This window comes from Desmodus rotundus, chromosome 5 (genome assembly GCF_022682495.2).
Source record: "Desmodus rotundus isolate HL8 chromosome 5, HLdesRot8A.1, whole genome shotgun sequence".
Taxonomy (NCBI): domain Eukaryota; kingdom Metazoa; phylum Chordata; class Mammalia; order Chiroptera; family Phyllostomidae; genus Desmodus; species Desmodus rotundus.
In genome coordinates this window covers 45051358-45075460 of record NC_071391.1, presented here as the reverse complement: position 1 = coordinate 45075460, position 24103 = coordinate 45051358, and the positions used below count along the sequence as shown (strand labels likewise).

General features: G+C 36.9%; 2 protein-coding genes across 2 annotated transcripts; both read right to left on the bottom strand.

Annotated features, from left to right (window-relative positions):
• Positions 1 to 1661: 1661 nt before the first annotated feature.
• LOC123477899 (olfactory receptor 51F1-like) lies at positions 1662 to 2641 on the bottom strand. Its single transcript, XM_045181818.3, is given in 2 exon segments — positions 1662 to 2222; positions 2224 to 2641. Coding segments are annotated over 2 exon segments (960 nt in total). The 5' UTR covers positions 2623 to 2641.
• An 11520-nt stretch (positions 2642 to 14161) lies between these two features.
• LOC112316048 (olfactory receptor 51F1) lies at positions 14162 to 19431 on the bottom strand. The gene is made up of 2 exons (XM_024572749.3): positions 19311 to 19431; positions 14162 to 15327 (listed from the first exon to the last, which is right to left on the bottom strand). The coding sequence occupies exons 1-2, from the start codon at positions 19391 to 19393 to the stop codon at positions 14340 to 14342; spliced, it is 1071 nt and encodes a 356-aa protein (XP_024428517.2). The 5' UTR covers positions 19394 to 19431; the 3' UTR covers positions 14162 to 14339.
• Between the last annotated feature and the right edge of the window lie 4672 nt (positions 19432 to 24103).

Here is a 24103-nt window from a genome sequence, read left to right as displayed (position 1 = left end):
GAACCAACTTTTGGTTTGTTGACATGATCTATTATTTATTAAATTCTCTATTTTATTAATTTCCACCAATATAGTCATTATTATTTTTTCCTTTTTCTTTACTTAAGTTTCATTTCCCCTTTTTCTCTCCAGTGTCTTAAAGTGGAAGTTTAGGTAATTGATTTTAGATATTTCCTTTTTTAATAGAGGCATCTATGACTATAAATTTTCCTATAAGCATTCTTTTGTTTTACCTTATATTTTTATTCATCTCAAACTATTTTCTAATTCCCTTTGTGATTTCCTTTTTGGACTATTAATTATTTATGAATGTATTGTTTAATTTTCAAATATGTGTGAAATTTTAAATTTTCATTATTGATTTATAACTTAATTTCATCTTGGCTCACTTCCCTTGGAGCTACACCCTTGCTTTACATGCATGGCACTAGACAGGATCACATGCAGTATTCTCAGCTTTTCAGCTGGCAGCTCTGCCTTGTAACAGAGCTGGGGAAAGGGTGATTGGCACTCCAGTGTTCTCTGACTGCCATATCTGGAATTGAGCCTCTGCTATATATATAAGTGGAGCTGAGTGGATAAAGAGAGCTGCTGACTTCTTGACTACACTCACCAAGAATTTAGCTTCCATAATTGGAGCTGGGATATGAGGAATGAGAAATACTGTGGCCTGCCCTTCCTCAGAGATTCTATAGCCATACACTGAGAGCTGGTGGGGGTGGGGGTGGAATGGCGAAGTGGGGAAGGAAGCCCTGTGTTCTTGGCTACACCTACTTGGAGTGGAGCTATCAATAGGCCGAGCTGTGGGGAAAGAGAGAGTCAAAAGCTGGCTGCAATTCAAGTGAACGAAGACTCTCGCTGTTCTCACGGTGATTTAACAGATTTTCTTAAATAAATAGTCTTTCATTCGCAGCATGCACTCAGGGCAATTTCCAGGGCAAATTCATGTACCTGTGTCTATATATAATGTTCGCTATTTATAATAGTTTCCCTGGGGATTGTCCCAGGTTGGATTACACTTTCCTTTTGTATATTCTTATTACTCCTTCTGCTCATATGTGTAAATTGTAACATGTCACCCAAGTACTTCAGATTTTGATTGATTACTGTTCTTATATACATATTTCACTAATTGTGACAATATCATGTTTGTCTCTGACACTTTACCATATTGTACAATGTTCAGAAATAGTAGACACTCAGTAAATTAAAAAATGAATTGATGGTAATTAAATTATGCACAAGAATTCTAAATAAGGATCTAATTTAATCTAAGATTAAATAAAACTTAACTCTTTATTATGTATACTTTAAGAAAACAAAACAGGACAGAAAGACATGAGTTAAGTATAGATTTAGAAGCTTGGTCTAGTGGGAAAGTGTTCATTTTATCCATTGCCATTCATGCTTTCAAAACTTTACTAACATTTTCATAATATTAGGATATTTCATTGGGCATTCCTAAGGAGTACTTGTAGATTAGTAATAGTTCTATTGAAAATAAAAAATACATTTCTGCCAAACAGCATCCCCCACCCAGCCTATCCCACCTTACCTAGTTTTTCAGATTTTGGGGCACTTGTAGAAAAGATATTATTGATTAAACACTAGGTCTGGGAAGTGATAACTAAGGAGTAGATTTTATTGTAGAGGTGTTAGATTCAGACCTCAGACACCCTGGGAAAGAGGAATTTTTTAATGGCTCTATGGATCTGCTTGGTTTTCACCCTATAAGTAATGGGATTCATCACTGGTGGAATAAGCAAATACACATTGGCCATAAGAGTGTGTACATAAGGAGGTGCCTTTCCCCCAAACCTATGGACAAAGCCCAAGCTAATGAGAGGGATGTAGAAGATGGCAGAAGCACCTGTGTGGGAGATACAAGTGCTAAAAGCCTTATACCACTCTTCTGGGGAAGCAATGCTTAAAATGGTCTTGATAATCAGGATACAGGAGAGAAGGATAAAGATGGAGTCCACTTCTGCAGTGACTATGAGGGCAAAAAGCCCTAAAACACTGTTGATCTTATTGTCAGAACATGAGAGCTGGCTTACATCAGGGTGGAAACAGTAAGCATGATGGAGTACCTGGCTTTGGCAGAAGGGTAGTTTTTTAAGAAGCAGCACCAGAGGCGTTAAGATCACTGTCCCCCTGACAAGAACGGCAAACCACACTTTGGTGATTCTGGACTCAGTTAAGATGGTATCGTTTCTCAGTGTGGTTACAAATGGCAATGAAGCGGTCAGAAGCCGTTGCTAGGAGCACCGAAGACTCCATGACAGTAAAGAGTTGAATGAAGAAAGTCTGGACAACACAGGCATGGAAAGTGATCTGTCTTGCACTGAACCAGAAGATGCCAGCATAGTGAAATACCCAGTGTATTGTTGAAATACACAAGCCCAGGCCAGTGGTTGAGAGCATAGAGGGGAAATAGTAGGTAGGTTCACGGAGACTTGATTCAGTGATGATGACAAACAGGATTATGCCATTCCCAGAGGGGGCAGGTATGTGGCAACAGCAGAAAGGGATGGGGGTCCAGGCACTGGCGGCTTCTAGTCCTGGAACTCCTGTCAGGAAAAAGATCAGAGAAGAGGAAGTGATGTTAGGAAAAGATGACATGATTACTACAGAATAATAATTCAATTGAAATAAACTGTCTTAGAATAAGAAATGAAAACACAATTCAGCAGTTTTGTTATGACTTATATTAACTTTAGCTACATAAATCAAACTGGAGATTATTTTTTTCCCTTTGCCCTTCAGTTTTTATTTCTTTTCTTTTTGCTGTATTGATTTTTTTCTCCATGATTCTTGTTTACCAATTCACAATAGGGACTCTTTTTTTTTTTTTTCAAATCTCAGAGGTATTTTTTATTATCTTCCACTTCAGTCTGAAGCATTTTCTTTTCCCCCTCCATTGTACTCCTGGTATAGAGGAGACTTAGATCAAGATAATCTGAAAATACCACAAATATAATGAAGATCTCAAAATAATATTAGTTTTAAGAAGAATTATTATTTAACAAAAATGTGGATGTTGAAATATTTGTGTTAATACTAGTACATTATCATGGAACTGGCACATTTTAAAGCTATAAGCCTTTCAGAAAATAAATTTATTTAAGAAAATAATTTTATACAAGTTAAAAATATCCTATTTATTATTTCCTGGTCAATAGATCTTCTCTTTTGCTATGGTTGTTTTTAGTGTAGGGTTACGTTTCTGATCTTGATTTTTTAATTTTCTTATCTATTGTCTCTCTGTAGTTGTGTTGATACATAACTAATAAAGAACATTCTCTATAATATCACTTTCAACAGTTTGTCCTTCCAGAGTCAATTGTATTAAATTTCAGGGCTAAGAGTGAACTGGCTGTACAGTGGCCTGGTATTAGATACCTTCCTCTCCAGCCTCGTGTTTTTGCAATCATTGCTACCCTTTACTCATATACAGCCTCAGAACAATACACTTACAGAGCATGTCTTCATTAAGGTAAATAACACATTTGAGCTTTCACTCTAACATGAGATTGCATCTGGTATAAGACTTATTATGTAGGTGAGGTCCTGGGTAAGCTTTCTTCTTCCTTTCTCCTTTCCCATATTGACTTAATTCTTGTGATCCAGTTCCCTTATGTTCTGGAAATCTTGCTAAACTCTTCACTAAGCCCATGTGGTGGTACTCTGAATACTCTAAATTTTCTTCTTTTTGAGTCTCAAAGACTATTTGCTTTTCTCATAGCCTCAGCCATTGGCCGGCATCCAATTGGTCCTTCATGAACATTCAGAATCATGCCACTTACCACTTGATTTGGAGAACATACGAGGAGGGACCCCCCCAACCCCCTGAATTTATTTATAAAAAATTGTGTATTTATTCTCACATGTTTAAACTTCAGTCAATTTCAGAGTACTCTCCATTTGATGCAATACACCTGCCAAGACTTTTTTTCCACTTCTCAAAACAGTTTTTGAATTCATTGATTTTGACATTGTTTAGTGCTTCTGTTGATTTTTGTTTCACCTCTTCCACAGTAGCAGTGTTTTCCTTTGATGACTTTTTTTCATGCAGGGAAACAGAAAAAGGTCGCTCGGGAGGAGATCAGGTGAATAGGGAGGGTGGGGCATAGGGGTCACACTGCTTTTTGTTCAAAAACTGCTGAACACTCAGCGTGGTGTGGGCAGGTGCTCTTGTAAATCACCCGTCATGAAATGTGCAGACATGCTGAGAGTCTTTAAACAAATTCACTGAAGCAGAACACAGCCACTCACAATGATGCCAGCTTATTCACTGATACAGATGGGTTCCTAGAATGCTTACCTAGTGGGGGAAGCCTGTACTATAAGGGGCCCACCCTCCAGAAGGTAATTCTGGGGTTTTTTTTAGTCCCCCCTTATACTTCTGTAGCTTTGTTATACCTACCCAGTTTTACCTTCTTAGTTATTGAAACATATGCCTCCAAATCGTAGTCTATGACAGCTCTTGTACTTATTTTAGTGTTGACTACTTTTTGTTTAATCCTCAGCTACTATTGCTTTCTGGTCTCAAATTTTATACCTGCACTCACAGGCTACTGAGATCCCACCATATCTCCATGTGAGGCTGCTCAGTTTGGGTTCATCACGAAAGAGTCTCCTGCCTTTGGTGTTATCTAATGTTAATATTAAAGATGATTGAATTTCATAATATCCATTATTGTTTTCTTCTTCTATGCAATTACTGTTTAAAAAGACATCACAGAAATAAGCTTGTGGGCATTACTCAATATCCTAAATATATAAGAAATATAGAAATGGCCCCATACAGAAAATAATAAATGTACATTATAGTGATTATAATGTAGTTACTATGCTGTTTATAAGCTGATTCATGAAGTTAATAACTTCATAATTATTTGACTAAAAATTAAGTGAAAAACATCAATTTCAGACTCAATTTTCTAGCATAATTTAAAAATTAATATGCAAAAGTAAAAATCTCTTACTAGAAAATTTTAGTAAAACATTTTAAAGGTCATACATATAGCAAATGGGGGAAGGTCATAGTAGAAAAATAAGGAGCTTGAGGCTAAAACAATCAATCTAAATTTAAGCAGGTTTCATTTAAATAAAATAAATTAACAGGAAAGTCAATATTTAAAGCCAGTGTCCACAGGCAGGAAAATAACAGCAGTAGGGTTTAGGAAGAAATACAATTTGGGGCCCTGGCTGGTGTGGCTCAGTGGATTGAGTGCTGGTCTGTGAATCAAAGGGTTGCAGGTTTGTTACAGAACAGATGGGGGCGGGGTGAATAATATACCAAAAGGACTCCCCCTTTCTCTCTGGAGGTCCCCCCACCTACTAGATTCGCCTTGCCGGCTGCCAGAAGAAAGACGTCTCTCAGTGCCAGAGACTGGTGAAAAGGAAAGGAATTATTTATTTAAAAGTTATACAGACTTAGAGTAATGACTTAATGTCTTCATTAAAATACTAAAGTCCTTTAGAATACCCACAGATGCACACAGTCCTTCCTTTTCTCTCTGCCCAGTCTGGGGTACTGTATCTCAGGAAAAGAAGTAGAAGTCCATGATTCAGGCTCCTGGCACCATCAGCTGTGTCACTACCATGGGGCCTCCACTCTGCCAAAGCTGCGTGGTCCTCTCCCCCTGGGTATGGCTGCCATGCCTGGGTTTAAATCCCAGCGCCAGTCTTCCTCTGCAGCCCCATTTCCAACTCCTCCTGTAATCAGTTACACCAACCAGCATTCCTGTGTTCTTCCACCTTTACTGGGCTGCCATAGTCAGTCTGGGCAGGTGTGGCCCCATGGCATGGAGCCAATCTTCTCCAAGGTCTCATGCAGGTGCTATAACCAGGGGGAGGTGCCTCCCAGTTACATCTTGGGTGGAAGTCACTTGCATCCCCCTGGCTCAAAGCCTGGCCACAGCTATTTAACATATCCATGAAACCAGTTAAAGGTTATAGATATGTTAAATGACCATGCCAGAGGTTAGCTGCACAGCTATTGCTACACAAAACAGCTCTGAATGGCTTTGCTCCATGTGTCCCATCCCCCAAGCTCTGACTTGTGGAGGTGAGGACATCCTATATATATTTTTCTAATATTTCCTGGACACCTTGAGTTCTGGACCCCATTATAAATCCTTATTTGCCCCCCCCCCCCTTGGCTGTACCCTGTTATAGGTTCAATTCCCAGTGAGGGCACATGCCTGGGTTGTGAGCCAGGTCTTCAGTAGGTGGTGCTCAAGAAGCAACCACACCTTGATGTTTCTCTCCCTCTTTCTCCCTCCCTTCCCCTCTGTCTAAAAACAAATAAATAAAATATTTTTTAAAATAACAATTTTGGTTTTGGAAGCTTCCTTTAAGGTGCTCTAAGACATTGGCTTTAAATGTCTTCATTTACAACATTTTTGTGTAATACAGAATCCTAGAATTTTAGAATTAGAAAGTACCTTGGAAATATTTTAGTTCCTTCCACAAAATTACATTAACTTTATCAAATCATATTCCATTTGCCTAAAAACAAATTAATTTTATTAACCTTACTACTGTCAAGGTGAATTGAAGGAATAATGATGAGTGTATATATAAAAAAAGAACACTTGGAAATTATAAAGTTTATAATCAGCCAGGAGGAGAAAACTAAGCACAAAGAGATGGCTGTGTTTGAATGACTGAAGTATTATATTTGAGAAGAATTCCATTTGACCTGTGTGCTGTACATAGGATAAACCCAGAACCAGCAGGAAGGGGCTAGTAAGATGTTAAGGAGTGCTCTCATGTGTGGAATGAGCCAGGAACAGTGTAGTAGTGACCTTCCAATACTACATGATACAACGGACACCTTGTCTAAACAGAACTGCTGAAAACAGGATGGGTGCATTCATTTAGTCTTTCAGCAAACGTATATAGCACATCTACTGTAGACCAGGACTAGAAAATTAAATGTTAAACACAACAATGTGCCTGGCCCTGAATACAGTTAGTCAACTAGAGAATACAGACAAATTAAGACAGCATTAGAGAGGGTAGAGAGTAAATCTAGAATGTATGAGGACAACAACAAGCTCTTTGTAGAAGATAAAAACTTGTTTTCCCTAATTTATGATGCCTAGATTGAAACCTGAATTCTGAGTTGTCAAGAAATGGATTTGTGTGCACATGTGTGTATGTGGATGTGATAGTTAATTTTATGTGCCAGCTTGACCAGGCCACAGAATGCCCAGTGAGGGTTAAACGTTGTTTCTGGGTTTGTCTGTGAGGGTGTTTCTGGACGACATCAGCATTTGAATCAGTAGATTTAGTAAAGCAGATTAGCTTCTCCAGTGTGGGTGGGCTTCATTCATTAGTAAAGTCCTGAATAGAATGAAAAGGCAGGGGAAGAGAGAATTCTCCATCTCCACCTCCAGGCTGATCTGGGCCATCAGTCCTCCTCTGTCCTTGAACTGAAACTTAAACCACCAGTGCTCCTGATTCTCCTGCCTTTGTACTTGAACTGGAACTCACACCATCAATTCCCCTGGTTCTTAGGCCTTCAGAGTCAGACTGGAATTGTACCACTAGCTTTTCTGGGTCTTCAGCTTGCAGATGGCACATCGTGGGATTTCTCAGTCTCCATAATGATGTGATTTCTCATAAAAATCTCCTTATCTTTATCTATCTATTATCTATCTATCATCTATCATCTATCTACCATCCATCTATCTAATTTATCTACCTACCTGTCATCTATCTCCTGTTGGTTCTGGATCTCTGAAGAACCCTGACTAATATAGTGTAAAAAGAGAAAAAGCATAATAGTAGCCACAATTTTGGGATAGAGGACTTAACAGAATATTTTTGTTGTTATTTCTCATTGGTAAATTGGAGATGATAATAGTTACAGTGACTTTGTGAGGTGATGACACCTGTCATTTTTAGAATCCCATGATGAGTCAGGCCTAGCACTATATGCTTCACATGAATTAGCTCATTTAATTAAAAAATCATATTGCTTATAAGATTCCAGTTAGATAGATCAACAATTTGTAATATTTAATACCCCCCAAAAGTTAGGCTTTAAATTTCATTTTTGTAAACTCAGAATTTGTGATAGTTTCACCATGCTCCGTATCAATGCTTCTCCATGGTGGTAATCCTGGTAGAATACCACTAAAAGAATACACTTTTGTGTTACATATACATATCAATTACTGAAATTTTAAGAATTCATATTATTTTTTCCCTTCAATAGCCATATACTCTCATTGTTCCTTGTCTCTAGGTAGACATAAAAATGCATAGATATTAGGGTTTCAAACACTTGATGTTTGATAGATTTGTTTTTTGCTTTGTAATTTTTGTTGCTCTATTTAAATCTTATTTCCTTGTTAACATTCTAAGGAGATAGCAAGCCATTATTTCCTTACATGTTAAATTATTAAGGCTACTGGTAAAATTAATGGTGTATTCTATATAATTAGACCTACTGGAGTCATAGATTTGAGCTATATATACTTCAATTAGATCTACTCATTTTTATAGCCTTTGCTGACTTATTTAATATGTTAATTGTTGTCAAATTCATCTCTTTGTTATCAACCTGACATGAATGTCTTAATATCTTTAAGACTTCCAGTCTATTATTCTTAATGAAGCAACATTATTCTCACTAGAAGAAAAGGAAATAAAATCTCATGCCCTGATGCTAATAGATTATTTTTAATTTTGGACGTTATTTGTCTCTTTGAAGCTCAACCCTGGGATTTGAGCATCTACCCCAGACATCCCATAGTCTGTGTTTTCACTTACAGAAATCCTATTGTCCTTGCTTTATATGGCAGAATTCTACACTGGAAACTCAAATTAAGTTTTTAAGCTATTTGGAATCTCCATGTCTAGCACCATGGATAATAAATTTTAGACATATTATCTAATTTAAGGAATACCAGGTAGATTTCAAATTGACCACATACCCTGGATTTTTTAATCTTCAGAATTGTTTATGATTTTTTTTCAGAATGGAAATTCAGTACATTGGAAAGAATCCTTATTCTTTCTTTCTAAGCTGTGCTGAAACAATAATAAAATACCAGGTCTGTCCTGTTGTAAATTCTTAAATCAAAGGCAATTCCACAGCATCTTGTGTTTGCACAGTTGTTATTTTAAAATTTTCTCTTAGAAATGCTTTCTCTAATAAGACCAAATCTCTTGTTGCCAAATGATCCCACATAAACCTCCTAACATTAATGCATGTCCATTGTCTCTCTGATATCCATGTACTACCATCAGGTGAAGACGATGAGGAAGAGACAGGGCTCTGAGGTCCAATTCAGCTCTATAGTGAGGGTATCTATGATGGATCCATTCTCAGGAGAGTCACTTACCTATCACGAAATCCTGTTCCTAAGGGGTCTTTCTGGCCAGTTGTATTTGCTTCTTTTGCTTTTGTGCTTCAGAGTCACTCTGCCTGCCTATTTTCTCCCCAACTGGTTTTATGTGCTATAATTGCTGATGTTTTTTTGACTTGCTATGATTAATATTGAAATATATGCCAGAAACATATAAATATTGAACAAATATAAAAAGAGCAAATATAGTTTTCATAACTATTTCAGGAAGGAAACCATTGAAATCATCTGATCTCTGCTGGGATTTTAGACCCAGTTATTCTACAGATAGAAAGACTTTGAATGGACACTAAAATTTATGTAGTGAATATTACATTCCTGTTGACTTACATTATTGATTCTAATAATATACATACCATGTTTTCAATTGTCATTTTTGAGGGGCTTCTATCATTTTCATTTTGCTTCTTCCTATCTCCTATCATATCAGATGGTTTATAATTTTACACTATGTTTGTAGTAAAGTAGAATTACTATTTAAAGATTTTTGTGATTTGAATTATTCAATGTATGTGTCCTTTATTCAGTTTTCTTGAAAGAGGGCATGTCTGTAATAAACATTTTAATGACACTACAACTTGGCAAACTATATTCTTCAATAAGCTAACTTAAAGCCAGAAACTATTCTTATTAATGCTTATGGTCTCTGTATCTGTCCTACTACCTGGTTTATAGTAGATGCTCAATATATGTTGTGTCAGAAGATGAAGAAGAATATAATGTGAGATTATGTGTTTGGTTTTATTAGTTCTACTTTTATGGTCACAAAACCCTGTGCTGGTAGTGCCTTGTGTGGTAAAGTGTGCCGCTGCCTTATCATTCTCTTTAAAGAAGTGAGTGTGTGAAGTAGGGTGGGGCTATCAGACTACCAAAATCTGGAGTATGGGGTGGCCAATGAGCTAAACTGTAGTAGAGTCTTTAGTGACTATAGCTGATGTGTGACAAGCCTGGGGAAATAATTCTTAGAGATACTATTCAATAGCATTTCTATGTCTATATATAGAAAACATTCCAGAAGTAGCTTACCAAATATATACTATACTTTTAAAGAGAACTAGCCAATGGGGTTTGGAACTGCATGGGACTAATGTCTAGGAAGGTGTTGAGTAGAATATATGAAGAGAGAAGAGCGATTAGGCAAGAATTCTAGGTAATTAGTAAGTTTTTCTTGTTGGTTTTAATGTACGAGGTCTGTCCAGAAAGAGTTCAGTTATTGTTAATATAACGAGAACAGTTTGCACAACATTGATGTAACCTGGCAGCCAAGGAGAAATGGACGGGAATGTGCTTAGGTGAATAATGACGACTTCACTGTATTAGTCATTGGGGGTGGTAGATGCCATTGAGTGAACATGTGTACTGTGTGGCCATCACGTTCAAAATACTGAGCGAGTAGAGCAACGAATCTGCATCAAATTTTGCATTAAGCTTGAACATCCCTCCACAGAAACTATTTGGATAGTTCAGAAGGTCACAGCCATGGGCAACTGGTGATTGGCAGCTTCATCACAACAATGTGCCCACTCATGCATCACATCTGGTGCAGTCATTTGGTGAAACAAATCACCCAAGTCAGTCCCCACTATAGCCCAGACCGGGTGCTCTGTGGCTTCTGGTTTTTCCAAAAACTAAAATCACCTTTGAAAGGAAAGAGATTTCAGACTATCAATGAGATTCGGGAAAATACAATAGGGTAGCTGATGGTGATTGGGAGAACTGTGTGAGGTCCCAAGGTGCCTACTTATAGGGGACTGAGGTATCATTGTCCTATGTACAATGTTTCTTGTATCTTACATCTTCTTCAATAAATGTCTCTATTTTTCATATAACATGGATGGATACCTTCTGGACAGAACTTGTACTTCTTAAAATAATAGGCAAAATATCCCTAAGAAATTTTTTTACTGTCTATAACACATTTGATAAATTTTGCATTAAATTTTATATTCCCCATATCTATGGATGTAAATGCAAAAAGCATAGGATAAATATCACACTTATAGAGGCTTGCTATGGAGAAGTTAGAAAAACTGAACTTGAGGGAATATATCAATGAGGACTTTGGCACTTTCTATAAAATCTTTTATTAATGACAGCATATTTATTGTTTTTCATGTAACTAAAATTTAAATTAAAAACATTGTTCTGATTAGTTTATGAAAAACAAAAGTAGGAAAAAGGATGGGTTTTTAGACCTAGAAACCTATAAGAAAACTCTGATTTAGTTTAAAGGTTTTAGTGTCCTAGACTAAGTCTAAGAGTAGAGATGAAATATTTCCATATTAGAATGCAAACAAATATGGTACAGATTCATTGGATGTAGGAGCAAAGGGTGAGTGGATATTATTTTTTGTCTTTGGCACCTGGGAATTTTTTAGAAATTATATAATAGCAATTAGTTCTGGGAAATCTCTTGTTCATGAAAAAATGACTTGAATTATTCTTAGTCAAATTGGGCCCAGTGCAAACTGGGATAAGTTCTGGAGACTGAGATCACAGGCTCCAAAATTGCCTTTTGCCTATATATGTTTGGAAAGTCAGAGCCATGATTGTTATATAATAGAGATAGAAAAGCTGACATCAGTTATAAGACAAATTTCTTACACTATACATGCCAAACATTGAAATGAATGACTCATCACTGAAATTATTCAGCTGACCTGACTATTTAATAGTGTATTGTGTTCAGTTTAATTTGACAGCTATCATTGAGTATCTGTTATGTTAAAAGTATTTTTTAGGTATTGTAGCAGCACCGAAGAAAATAAAGGCATTTAGTTTTACATAAACATACATTTTCTTTTCTGTTTCTGTAATTGTTTTACATAAACATACATTTTTTTTCTGTTTTTGTAATTGTTTTTCAGTTATATTTGTCTCCATTTTTCCCCCTGTTGCTCTCCCCCACCCTGCCAGCCTCTGCTCCCAAAGGCAATCCCTAGCCCATTGCCCCTGTCCCTGGGTCCTTTGTACATATTCCTTGACTTGACACTTCCCTATCTTTCCCCCGTTACTCCCCTCTTCCCTGCCTCTGGTCTCTGTCAGTTTATTCTTTATTTCCATGTCTCCAGTTCTTTTTTGCTTGTTTGTTTTGTTGATAGGTTCACTTATGTGAGATTATATGATATTTGTATTTCACTTAGCATAATACTTTCCATTTCCATCCATGCTAACACGAAGGGTAAGAATTCCTTCTTTCTTCCTGCTGCGTAGTATTCCATTGTGTAAATGTACCACAGTTTTTGGATCCATTCATTTACTGATGGGCGCTTAAGCTGTTTCTAGCACTTGACTATTGTAAATAATGCTGCTATGACCATAGGGGTGCATAGGTTATTTTGACCTGGTGTTTCAGGATTCTTAGGGTATAATCCCAGCAGTGGTATTGCTGGGTCAAAAGGCAGTTCCATTTTTAGTCTTCTGAGGACATTCCATACTGTTTTCCACAGTGACTGCATTCCCACCAACAATATACTGGGGTACTGGGGTTCCCTTTTCTCCACAACCTCGCTAGCACTTGTTGTTTGTTGATTTGTTACTGATGGCCATTTGGACTGGTATGAAGTTGTATTTCACTGTGGTTTTAATTTGCATCTCTCTGATAGCTAGTGATATTAGGAATCCTTTCATATATCTCTGGGCCCTCTGTATGTCCTCCTGGGAGAAGTGTCTCTTCAGGTCCTTTGCCCATTTTTAAATTGGATTGTTTGTCTTCCTGGTGTGGAGTCATGTGAGTTCTTTATGTTTTTTGGAGCTCAAACTCTTGTCCAAGGTATTATTGGCCAATATGTTTTCCTATATAGTTGGTTCCCTTTTCATTTTGCTGATGTTTTCTTCAGCCTTGCAGAAACCTTTTAATTTAATGTAGTCCCATTTGTTTATTTTTTCCTTTATATCCCTTACCCTAGGGGACATATTGGTGAAATATTGGTGGGGTGGGATATCTGAAATTTTCCTGCTATGCTCTTCTCTAGGACTTTTGTGTGTCATTTTTTATATTTAAGTATTTTATCTATCTTGAGTTTATTTTTGTGGTTGATGTAAGTTAGTGGTCTAGTTTCATTTTTTTGCATATTTCTGTCCAGATCTCTCAACACCATTTATTAAGAGGCTATTTTTACTCCATTTTATGCTTGTGCCCTCTTTGTCAAATATTAATGGACCATAGGGCATTTTTTTAATTTAAGAAATTTAAAGCTTTATGGAAGTACTACTGCTACCCTATGTATATAAAACAGTCAAAAACACATAAATGAAAAAATAGAACAAGATCACTATAAAAGGCCAATTATAAGAAGAAAAGATCAGATATCACTGAGGCAATCATAAAATTTAATGAAGAAGATATTGAAGGATGAGCTTTGACATATAGGTAGAATTTCAAGGTGGAGGAGTGGGTGTCAAGGTTGCAGTGAAGGCAACGGTGAAGCCTGCTTTTAGGAAAGCTGCATGTTGGAGCAGTTAGCCAACTGGTTTTCTTGGACTGCAGAGTATGTAAAAACAGAAAGAGATAGATTAAAATTTAAAGGAGAGGCGAACCCAAATTTTGGAAGACTTTACCATAGACAGGCGGTCCTGTTTCATTTAGTTGTTGGATGAGAAATAAACATGGAAGAGATGCTTATTGGTTTGTTTATACATTTTATTTGAGCTAGATATTTAGAAAGTTATTTAAAAGTGAATGACAATAGTTTGAGACAGAAACAGCAGAGATGGGAGATCAGTTAATCTTTACAGGAATAGGGTAACTGAGTAGTAGTGGGAATCTGAATTAGTATTTTAGTATAGAATATATAAGAGTACCTTAGGTAGTATTAGCTACATTGTAGAGACATTTGAATTTAGATAATGTCTAGTTCCATCCAACTCTAAAATTGCATGGGTTTATAACTCCAAATTCTGTCAAGTTTTCATTTTCTTTGAGATGAGTTTTAATGAGAACAATAATTGTTAAATATTAGTTCTCTTGGAACATAGAAGTTTGAACATAGCTTTTTGAATCTGCTTTGTTTTTGCACTATAGATGATGGGATTCATCACAGGGGGAATGAGCAAGTATACATTAGCAATTAGTGTGGGCACATAGGGTGGAGCACGTTTTCCAAATCTGTGAACAAAAGACAGGCTGATCAAAGGGATGTAGAATATGGCCACAGCAGTGATATGAGAAATGCAGGTGCTGAAAGCCTTTTTCCTCTCCTCTGGGGATGCAATGTTGAGAACCGAGCGAATGATCAAGACATAGGAAAGCAGGATAAAGATAGAGTCTACCCCAGCAGTAGAGATTATTGCAGTTAATCCAAAAGCACTATTGATCTTTGTATCTGAACATGAGAGCTTCATCACATCAGGGTGGAAACAATAGGAGTGATGGAGCACATGGCTGCGGCAGAATGATAGGCGCTTAAGAAGTAGGACTAGTGGTGTCAGAATGACAGTCCCCCTGGTAATGACCGCCAAACCAATCTGAGCAATCCTTGCATGAGTTAGAATTGTAGCATATCTCAAGGGGTTAGAAATGGCCACAAAACGATCAAAGGCCATAGCCAGGAGCACCGAGGATTCCATGAATGTAAAGAGGTGAATGAAGAACATCTGTGATAAGCAGGCATTGAAGCTGATTTTTCGTGTATTGACCCAGAATATTCCCAGTACCGTCCCCAGTGTAGATAGGCACAAGCCAATGTCAGTGGTGGACAACATGGAGAGGAAATAGTACATGGGCTCATGCAGGCTTTGCTCGGTGAGGACTGTGAACAGGATCAAGGTGTTCCCGGAGAGGGCAGTTACATAGAGGCAGCAGAAGGGGATGGAGATCCAGGCATGGGCCCATTCAAGTCCAGGGACCCCAGTCAAGAAGAAGGTAGGGAAAGTGGAGTTATAGTAGGTTAACATTATGGTCTGAAGGAGCTGAATTCTCTTGAAAGATCTTGACTTTCTAAATTCAGAATTTAAAAATTATTTTTAGTTAAAGTTTGGTTTACATTTAGTTCAAAAAACTTTAGAGTACAACTCAATGAAGTTTGATATCTATATGCATTCCTGTAACAACTTCCAAGATTAACTGATAAAACATTACCGCCAACCCAGGAGACTTCCTAATGCCTTATACTCATCAATGTCCCCTTCTATTGTAAACATTCTTTTGACTTAAGTTACCCTAATTACCTTTCTCTGTTCTTGATCTTGATATAAATAAAATCATGCAGTATGTTTTATTGAATTTTGCTTCTTTCACTCAATAGCATATTTGAAGGATTCACTACTGAAATGGAATATTTATTTAAGTTCAATTTACTTAGCTAAATTTATTTGGTATTTACCATTTACCATCTTGTACTCATCAATATTTTTGTTATATTTTTAGCCTTTAAGCGAGTTATAAATTTATACTTAATATGTTCTCATGAGAATAAAGAGTTATATTTGGCTAATTGCTTAGTAGAATTTTTTGCTTATAGTAGATGTGGAATATGTTTTTTCTAATTAATTTATATCTTATTTGCCATTTCTGAAATTTCCTATTTAACTGTGAGTAGGACTTGGTCTGAAAAATAATTAACTAATTTTGCCTTGGAAATTCAGAACTATTAAACTCAGATTCTAAGTAAAAATTCATTTTAACTTAGTGGGGAATCACCTCTTTTCAGGAAATCCACTACGGATATCATTACAATAATTTAGTATGTTTTTGGAAACAAATAAAACCCTGGGACAGACTTAAAAATATGGGGAGAGGCCTAGGTAAACATTTAGTTAAATATAAAGGAAGCTTCTTAAACCAGAAGTAATAGAGTAAGTTATTGAATAAGTGGAGTTGGGCAAACTATATCTGAAAAAATATAATAAAGCATATACCACAATATATATTTAAATTATTTCCTGATGGTTATTTACTTATGAATAAATCACATCTAATGTGAATTAAACTCAGGGAAATATACAATCTTGAATGAGAAAGAATTTTCTAATAATAACACAAAATATATAAACCAAAGAGATAAAGATTAATATATTCAATTTGACAAAATACAAAGAATTGTTCTATGGCTTAAAACCCCTTTATTAAAGGGATAGTTACAAATTGGGAGACATATTTGAAGCATACACAACATTCAGCTGAATAATGGGCTTACTGTGCAACAGTGAAGACAATAAAAAAATGAGCAAAAGACGTTAAAGTGGAATTCCCCAAAGAAGAACTGCTAGTAAAACAGGAAAAATATTTGATTTTACCATCAGCCAAAGGAATACTAATTAAAACAATTGTTTTTAATCAATTAAATTATAAAGATTAGTAAGGATTGTTGGACTAAAAGAAAACTTCACTCTTACATGGTGGAGAGAGATCAGGTAAAAGGTCCATTTGTCATTATTTGTTCAAAAATTAAAGACTTAATTTCCTTTGAATTAACAACTTAATTCCTCAGAAATTACCAATAGTGATAACAACAGCCACTGAGGCCAGTGTGCATATATATCAATAATTACTTTAATAATTTGGTACTGTTTATTTTGTACACTTAACCCGCAAAAAGCTTTTATTTTCAATGTCATAGATATTTATAGACAGATTAATATACCTGTCTATATATATAGACAGATTAGTATATATGAGATTGTGCTAAATTCCTTAAATTTGACACTGGCCTCATTCCTTATTATACTAAAAAATCATGGAGCTATTGTTTATTGAGAGATAAATAACATCCATGTTTTCAATTTATTAGTTTCTTTGACATTTTTGAATGACTTAGGAAATTCAGAAAATTCATTTCTGAATTTTATTCTGCTATTTTGTTCCTTCATTTAATTCAAGAGCACTCTCAGGCATCTCTAAAAAAGTAGTAAGATTTCTACTCTGACAGAAGTGCATGTGTAACTTCACCAGCTTGCCTGGGGTTGTTCCTCAGCATCACTGTGCTGTCTGCAGTGGACAAAGTGGAAACCGGGAGGCTAACATGTGCTTGGAATCAGGCAGGACCAGATAGTGTGGAATGGATCTCTGTTTTGTGATCTCCACCTCCCAGTCAACCTCACTCTACTAGACTCAATTTCTCAATAAAATGCTAGGGTGTGTAATTGGACATAAGTTGGAATATGTACCTGAGGTTTTAGAAAAAGAAGACAAGTAACTTCATTCTCATTTAGTTTTTTAGAAGCATGAGTAATCCAGAAAAGGGCAAAACATCTCTAATCTTTTAGAAATAAGAATATGAAGTCTGGTTTTCTAGATTACTAGATGTCTCTCATATATGCTAACTGAAATAAGCCAGGCGGTGAAAGACACATACCATATGACCTCACCTATAAGTGGAACCTAATCAACAAAACAAACAAGTGAGCAACATAGAACCAGAGACATTGAAATTAAGAACAAACTGACAGTAACCAGAGGGAGTGGGGAAGGAATAACTGGGCAGGGGGAGGGAAGGAAGGGTTGTCAAGAATTAAGGGTGGGAGGTGGGGATAGGTGGGGTGGGAGGGAGTGGTGGGGAGAAAATGGAGACAACTGTACCTGAACAACAATAAAAAAATAAAAATTAAAAAATTAAAAAAAATTTCTGAACATGAGAATGTATTATAGCCCCAATTTAAAAGATGTTAATTAAAATAAATATTTACTGAATGGAAAAGAAAATAAAGGAAGGTCTGGAGTTATATCCTGCTGCAGAGAAAACTCAGTTACGGTCACATGATGATTTGTCCAAACAATGGATACCAACGCAATCTCTGGAATGACATGATGATTTTCCTATAAGGGAAAATGCCATGAATTCAAGTAATCAAATGTATTTGCTTAATTGATTCATCTATTCCCAGAGAACTGTTTGAGCAAGTCCTTCATTTTATTTTCCTAAACTTAGAAACAGTGTTTGTGGGACAACACAAAGTAAACCACCTCAGTGGAGGTGCAGCTGTGACTGTATCCTTTGAATGTGCTGGCGGGAGGCACTGCAGCCTCAACATCTGGGGCCGGGACTAAAGATAAACTAGGTGAGAGGTTGTGTGGTAAATGAGAGGGTAGTTTTAATGTTTTTATAGAAAAGAGAAGGTAATATTTAGCTAGGTTCTCTGCTAGATATCTTTACATGTTGTTACTTTAATTTAGCAACACCATTAGTGGGCTTTGACTAACATTTTTAGTTTTCAGGTGAGAGGACCTAGGTTCAGAGGGACGAACTCATTGAAGGCTCCCATTGATGGATATAATGGAGCCAGAGTATGTTTCCAGGGCTTTCTGACTCTGGAAGTATTATCACTTTACTGTGCACACTGCTACTGGTACTCAGACAAAATTAAAAGGAAATAAAGCAGATTCCTGCAGACCAAGAAGATCAAATGGGATAAATGCACTGCAGTAAGTGTAAACCAAGTAGAAATGTAAGTTAAACAGCACTGAGGATATGCCAGTGATTGTTTTTGGGGGTTTGGTTATTATATGTGTCAGGAAATACATACATATAAGTAGCACAATTTTACTTATGCTATGATTAGCATAAAATTTTACTTTGCTATGATTATCTAAACAGATGAAAACAAAACATTTATATGAGATTTGGAATTTCTTTTGTTAATTTTTATTTTTCAATTACAGTTTACATTCAATATTATTTTGTATTAATTTCAGGTGTACACCAGAGTGGTTAGGCATACTTTACAAAGTGGTCCCCCAGTTTTTTCAGTACCCGCCCGGCAGTGTACATAATCATTACAACACTATTGACTATATTCCCTATGCTGTCCCTTACATCCCTGGGACTATTTTATGACTGCCAATTTGTAGTTTTTAGGGATTTGGAATTTCTTAATAGGTTGTCAGGTCCATTGAAGTGAGCAAAACAGTGGAAAGTAAGTATAATCAGAAGCTTGGAGGGTTTGGAGGTCAGAGAATAGGGGAAAGAGAGGAAAGGGTCTTACCTTTTAAGATGCGGAAAATTAGAATGGATACAAATATAGATATTGAAGGAGCAATTCCAGAAGACAAGGTGAATTATTGTCATTAACTTCACTTCCAAAAAATTCTTCCTCCTATTTATCTAAGCTAAATTATGTGTGATGCAGCTTAAAGTCACCAGAAACATTTTATTCTAGACACAAACAAGTACTATTTCTGATCTGAGAGTAGCTACTTGCCTTGGCCTTTAGACAGGGAGGAGGGACTTCTCTTACCCTTATTTAACAAAGGTTAAATGAGGATCTCCCATTTACCTCTATGAATGGAAAATTTTTATCAGGGTCCCTGATGGTGTAACCATTTACCCAACTGAGATAAATACATCCTTGGGGGATTCCCACGCCGTTCTGTTGTGCTTCACCTGTCTGCCCCCTGGGCGAGTTTGCTGGCACCAGGAAATGTGGATGCTCAGGTAAGTGGAAAAGAGCCAAACAAAGAGCCATCCACATAGTGACACAGTAACTCTGTGTTTACCTGTTTTAATTGAAAATAAAATTGAATCTTTACTGGAACATGGTTATAGCATTTATTTTTGAATTTATTTCTGAATTTTATTCTGCTACATGTTTCTTATAAATAATCTATTAAGCAGATCTTTGTGTACAAATACGTGGAATGACAGATGCTATGAAAGTGTCTCCAGATAGTGGCATAATTTCAGGCATATAATACATATGCATTAAATGTTGTTAAAGTGAGCAAAAGGATTTCTACAAATCTGAAGCAAGTGGTAAAACATAATTACAAAGTCAAGGGGCTCCATAGGGGTCCCCTTTTAATAGAAGAAGGGTGTGCCTGCCCACTGTGTGCATGTGGTTGGCTGGGCAGGACTGCTCAGTGCAGCTCCAGTTACCTGTTGCTTCTCGTGGGAGGAAGGGCATGGGGCTTGTTGGTTGGCCATGTGGCTTCCAGGACCTGCTAGCTTGGGAACACTCAGACCGTCGACCCCCAACTGGGCTAGCAAGGGAAGGAATAAAAGGGGTGAGTGTCAATACTCCCTCCATTTAAATCTTCTGCCCCCAAATCCTGTGCACTGGGAAAGTGCTCAGCTTGCCAGCCAATCCAGGCCAATGTCCACCATACCTGTCAGCCAACACAGGATCTCTGCATGGAATGAAGCTATGTTCACCTCCATGATACACATGTGTTGTGACCTTTTCAGCCTTGGCATACTCTGTGAAAGGTTCCTCTGGGCTGTGTCGAGAGACATGCTAGTTGTTTACCCTTCCTTGGGGGTAGGGGAGTCTGTCATATGGTTTTGGGTGCATTTTTCAGTCTTGCTGCCTTTGGCACTTCCTGACTCCTCTCAGGGGTTGTTGGGAACCACCCTGCCTGGTTTCAGAAGCTGTAACCCCCCCATGGCTGAGGCTGAGTCAAAAGACCTAGGAAGCATAAGCCACTAAGGAGACAAAACTTATTCTCCCTGCAGGGGTGCAGTCTCTGCCCCCTTTACTTCACCCTGCTTGGCCCCGGAAGATGGCTGGATAGTCAATGATGGGTAAGATTCCTCAAGGAAGGGACAACTTAAGACAGGCACAGTTGTGAAGGGTCATCAGGGAAGGACTTTGGGGACTATAGAAAAGGGGTGATGGACCTTCACCCTTTGGCTTTGTTATAGACTGAGTCCTCATTGTAATTGTAAGAAATCTCTTGATCTCTTGGCTGCCCCCATCCCCCACTTGATTCAGGTCTGAAACAATGTTGAAGGGAGGTGCAGCCCTGGGCAGGAAAGGGCAGTTCCCTGGGGCGATCAGGCCTAAGAAAGAATGCATAAAATCTGTAAAATCTGCTTTGCTAAGAATGCCCTCAATTTAAATGATAAGGGTCCAAGCATAAAATGAATTTATTTCCCAAAGTTTTATGGCCCTTTGGTGTCACTCTATCTATCTGACCCTGACCCAGAATAAGCCCTTATAGTTCTTTGAATGTAACAATCAATTCCTTGATCATCACTACCTGACAATGGTTGATGAGCTTTACATATATGCCCTATGCAAACTAAACCCAATGAATGTCCATTGAGAAAGAGGCTTAAGGCCCTTCTCCTCTGAGAGACTGGTCAACCTCTCCTCCCCAAGCGGATCATGTCTTGGTAGATTTATTCTCATTTGCGGCAGCCTGGGGGAGCTCTGTGGGTCCCTCTCCTCTGCTCAGTAATCTAGCCAGATCCCCTCTGTTACAAGATTAAGTGGAAGCAACTTTTAGGAAAGAAAAATAAGTTGGTTCTCAAGGTTTGTATTAACACCTGTATAGTGATTAACGTTTATAAAGTAATTTCAGGTGCATTATCTTCTTTAGTCTTGGTTGTTCAGGCTAAAACAAACATGTTTTATTACCTGACATTCATTTATAAACCAAGTGTTTTACACAAAATCAGTGATTAACAGTGTTTATTGACTTCATTTATCCCTTACACTTGAAGATCTATTTCACAGTCTAGAAAAGAGAATCATATAAACAAGCAAAACAGAAGTCATTTTATTCAACTCCATTTGGTTGGTGGTTAGGTCAACTAGTTAATAAAGTTGGTTACATATATAAGTCATAAAAATAATTTTAATCTACACTGAACATTTTCTTTGAACCTAAAACTTATATATGTGTCAGATTTATTTGTCATCATTTGATGTAGAGTTAGGGACTTCTAATGTAGTTCTGCAAATTGGAATGTCATATTATCTTCCATTCATAAACCATATCTAATATACTGTATATAATTTCCATTACAATGATATAATGACTGAGAAAAAGCAAGTAGGGTACAATTCATTTATTGAGGGCATTGAGGACTTGTGAATTGGACAATGAGCTATGAGTATTCAAGTGGGTGCTAGCATCAGTCAGTAGGTTTTGCAGGAGGAATAAATATTGGTGATTAGTTTAGCAAACTTATTCAGTGGAACTGTCGTAGAAATCTTTTTTTTTAAGTACTTCATTGCAGTATGATTGACACATAAAACTGTGTATATAGTGTGTACAACTTGATGAATTTGAGGATAAGTGTACAACTGTGAAACCATCAAGGCCATAATCATATTCATCATCTCCCAGTTTCCTCCTATCCCCTCTATTATTATTTAATTTTTTGTGGTAAGAACACAACATAATATTTATCTTAGCAAATTTAAGTGTATACTACAGTATTAACTCTTTGAAGGCAATAGCAGTGAAACTCATTCTTTGACACTGACTTGTAAAATTTTACACAATGATCTGTTCATAGTTTATCCTTGTTGTTGAAGTGTTGGTGCACACATTTGATAGGGGTTCCAGATATGTTCATAGGACTTGAATTGACCACTCTGCCATTGAGAGTTCTCATACAAGGAAAGGAAGTTATGTGGGGAAAAGGCTAAATATAAATTAAGGAAAAATAACTAAATTGGGAACAGTTTACTGGTTTAATTGATATCCAGACAAACACAAGACTCTCTGCTGGTATGAGGCTTCTCTCTAAAGGAAAACATAATATTTGGCAGTGTGTCTTAACTTTTTCTATGAGTGTAGCATTGCTGGACTTACAGAGTAATCTGCCTCTTTTACTCAACTACTCAAGATAAACACCCAACCTTTTGGGCAAAATCCCTCATGAGTCCAGGACATTAAACTTGATATCCCAGGAAAACTACAAGTATGAGAGCCAGAACACATGAATGTGAGAACTCATTATTCATCAACAGTGAGGTCAGCCATGAGAAAAATGGGGCCCATTTAATAGATATGAAACCAACCCATTTCTTGGGGGAAAGCTAGTGAGTCATTGAATAGAGCTGGATTTGAGAGTGGATGTCGTCCTTGCTATAGGTCGTTGCAGCAAGGAAAAAACAGGGTTTGCAGAGTGGGGTATGTATTCCTTCTATCTTCATTGTCACCACAATTATTCAATTGTTCCAGTGAACATTTGTTTGCTTTCCTGTCTTCCCAGCATACTGATAATCCAGAGACAACGACATGCACGACATGCACGTCTCTATTCCCCAGTGACAGAGCAATGTCTAAACATTCATTTATATGATAATTTGGTTTATGTGCGTGGCATTTAAGGTCCCTGTGGACCACTTGCCACTTGAGCTAGTAGCTAAAACCCTTCTGAGATTACTCAGCATTGTCCTATATTTATAGATGAAAAGTTTTTCTCTTTTTATGGCTCCAGGGAAATTTAAGTTTTACCGATAGCCCCACAGCTCATATACCACTTTATTATAAAGTTCATGGCTCCAGAGCTATAACTTGTTCTCAGAAAAGGCTCTGTATGAAGATGGTAAGGAGGCAGAGAAAGGTGTTAATTGTGTTGATACTGTAGTTTGTTATCTACTCACAAAGATTCATATGGGCTTACAGAAAAGTCAGGTAATGCCAGGGTCCTCCTTATACTCAGGGAGCCACATAACATGCAGGTATCTGAACATTACTAGTTAAGTAGAGTATTGTAATAATTTTTCACCACCTGAATGAAAACCCTGGGAACTGTGGATTAAAAAGAAACTAGAAACTTGCATAAAGGGAATGATAACATGTAAACTTATTACAGGGTATTTACTCTCAGGTAGTTCACTTTACCTAGTATTTTAAAGATGTTAATTGAAAAATATTAATATTATAATAAGTAATACCACTATTATTTGATTTTTGTCTTCCTAAAATTGATTTTAATAATGTAAATGTATTTTAAATATTATTTTTAAATTTTTAATTGAACAAGACTTTATAACATTTCTGTGTGTATTGATTCAACGGCCTCTTCTGTCTGCAATGT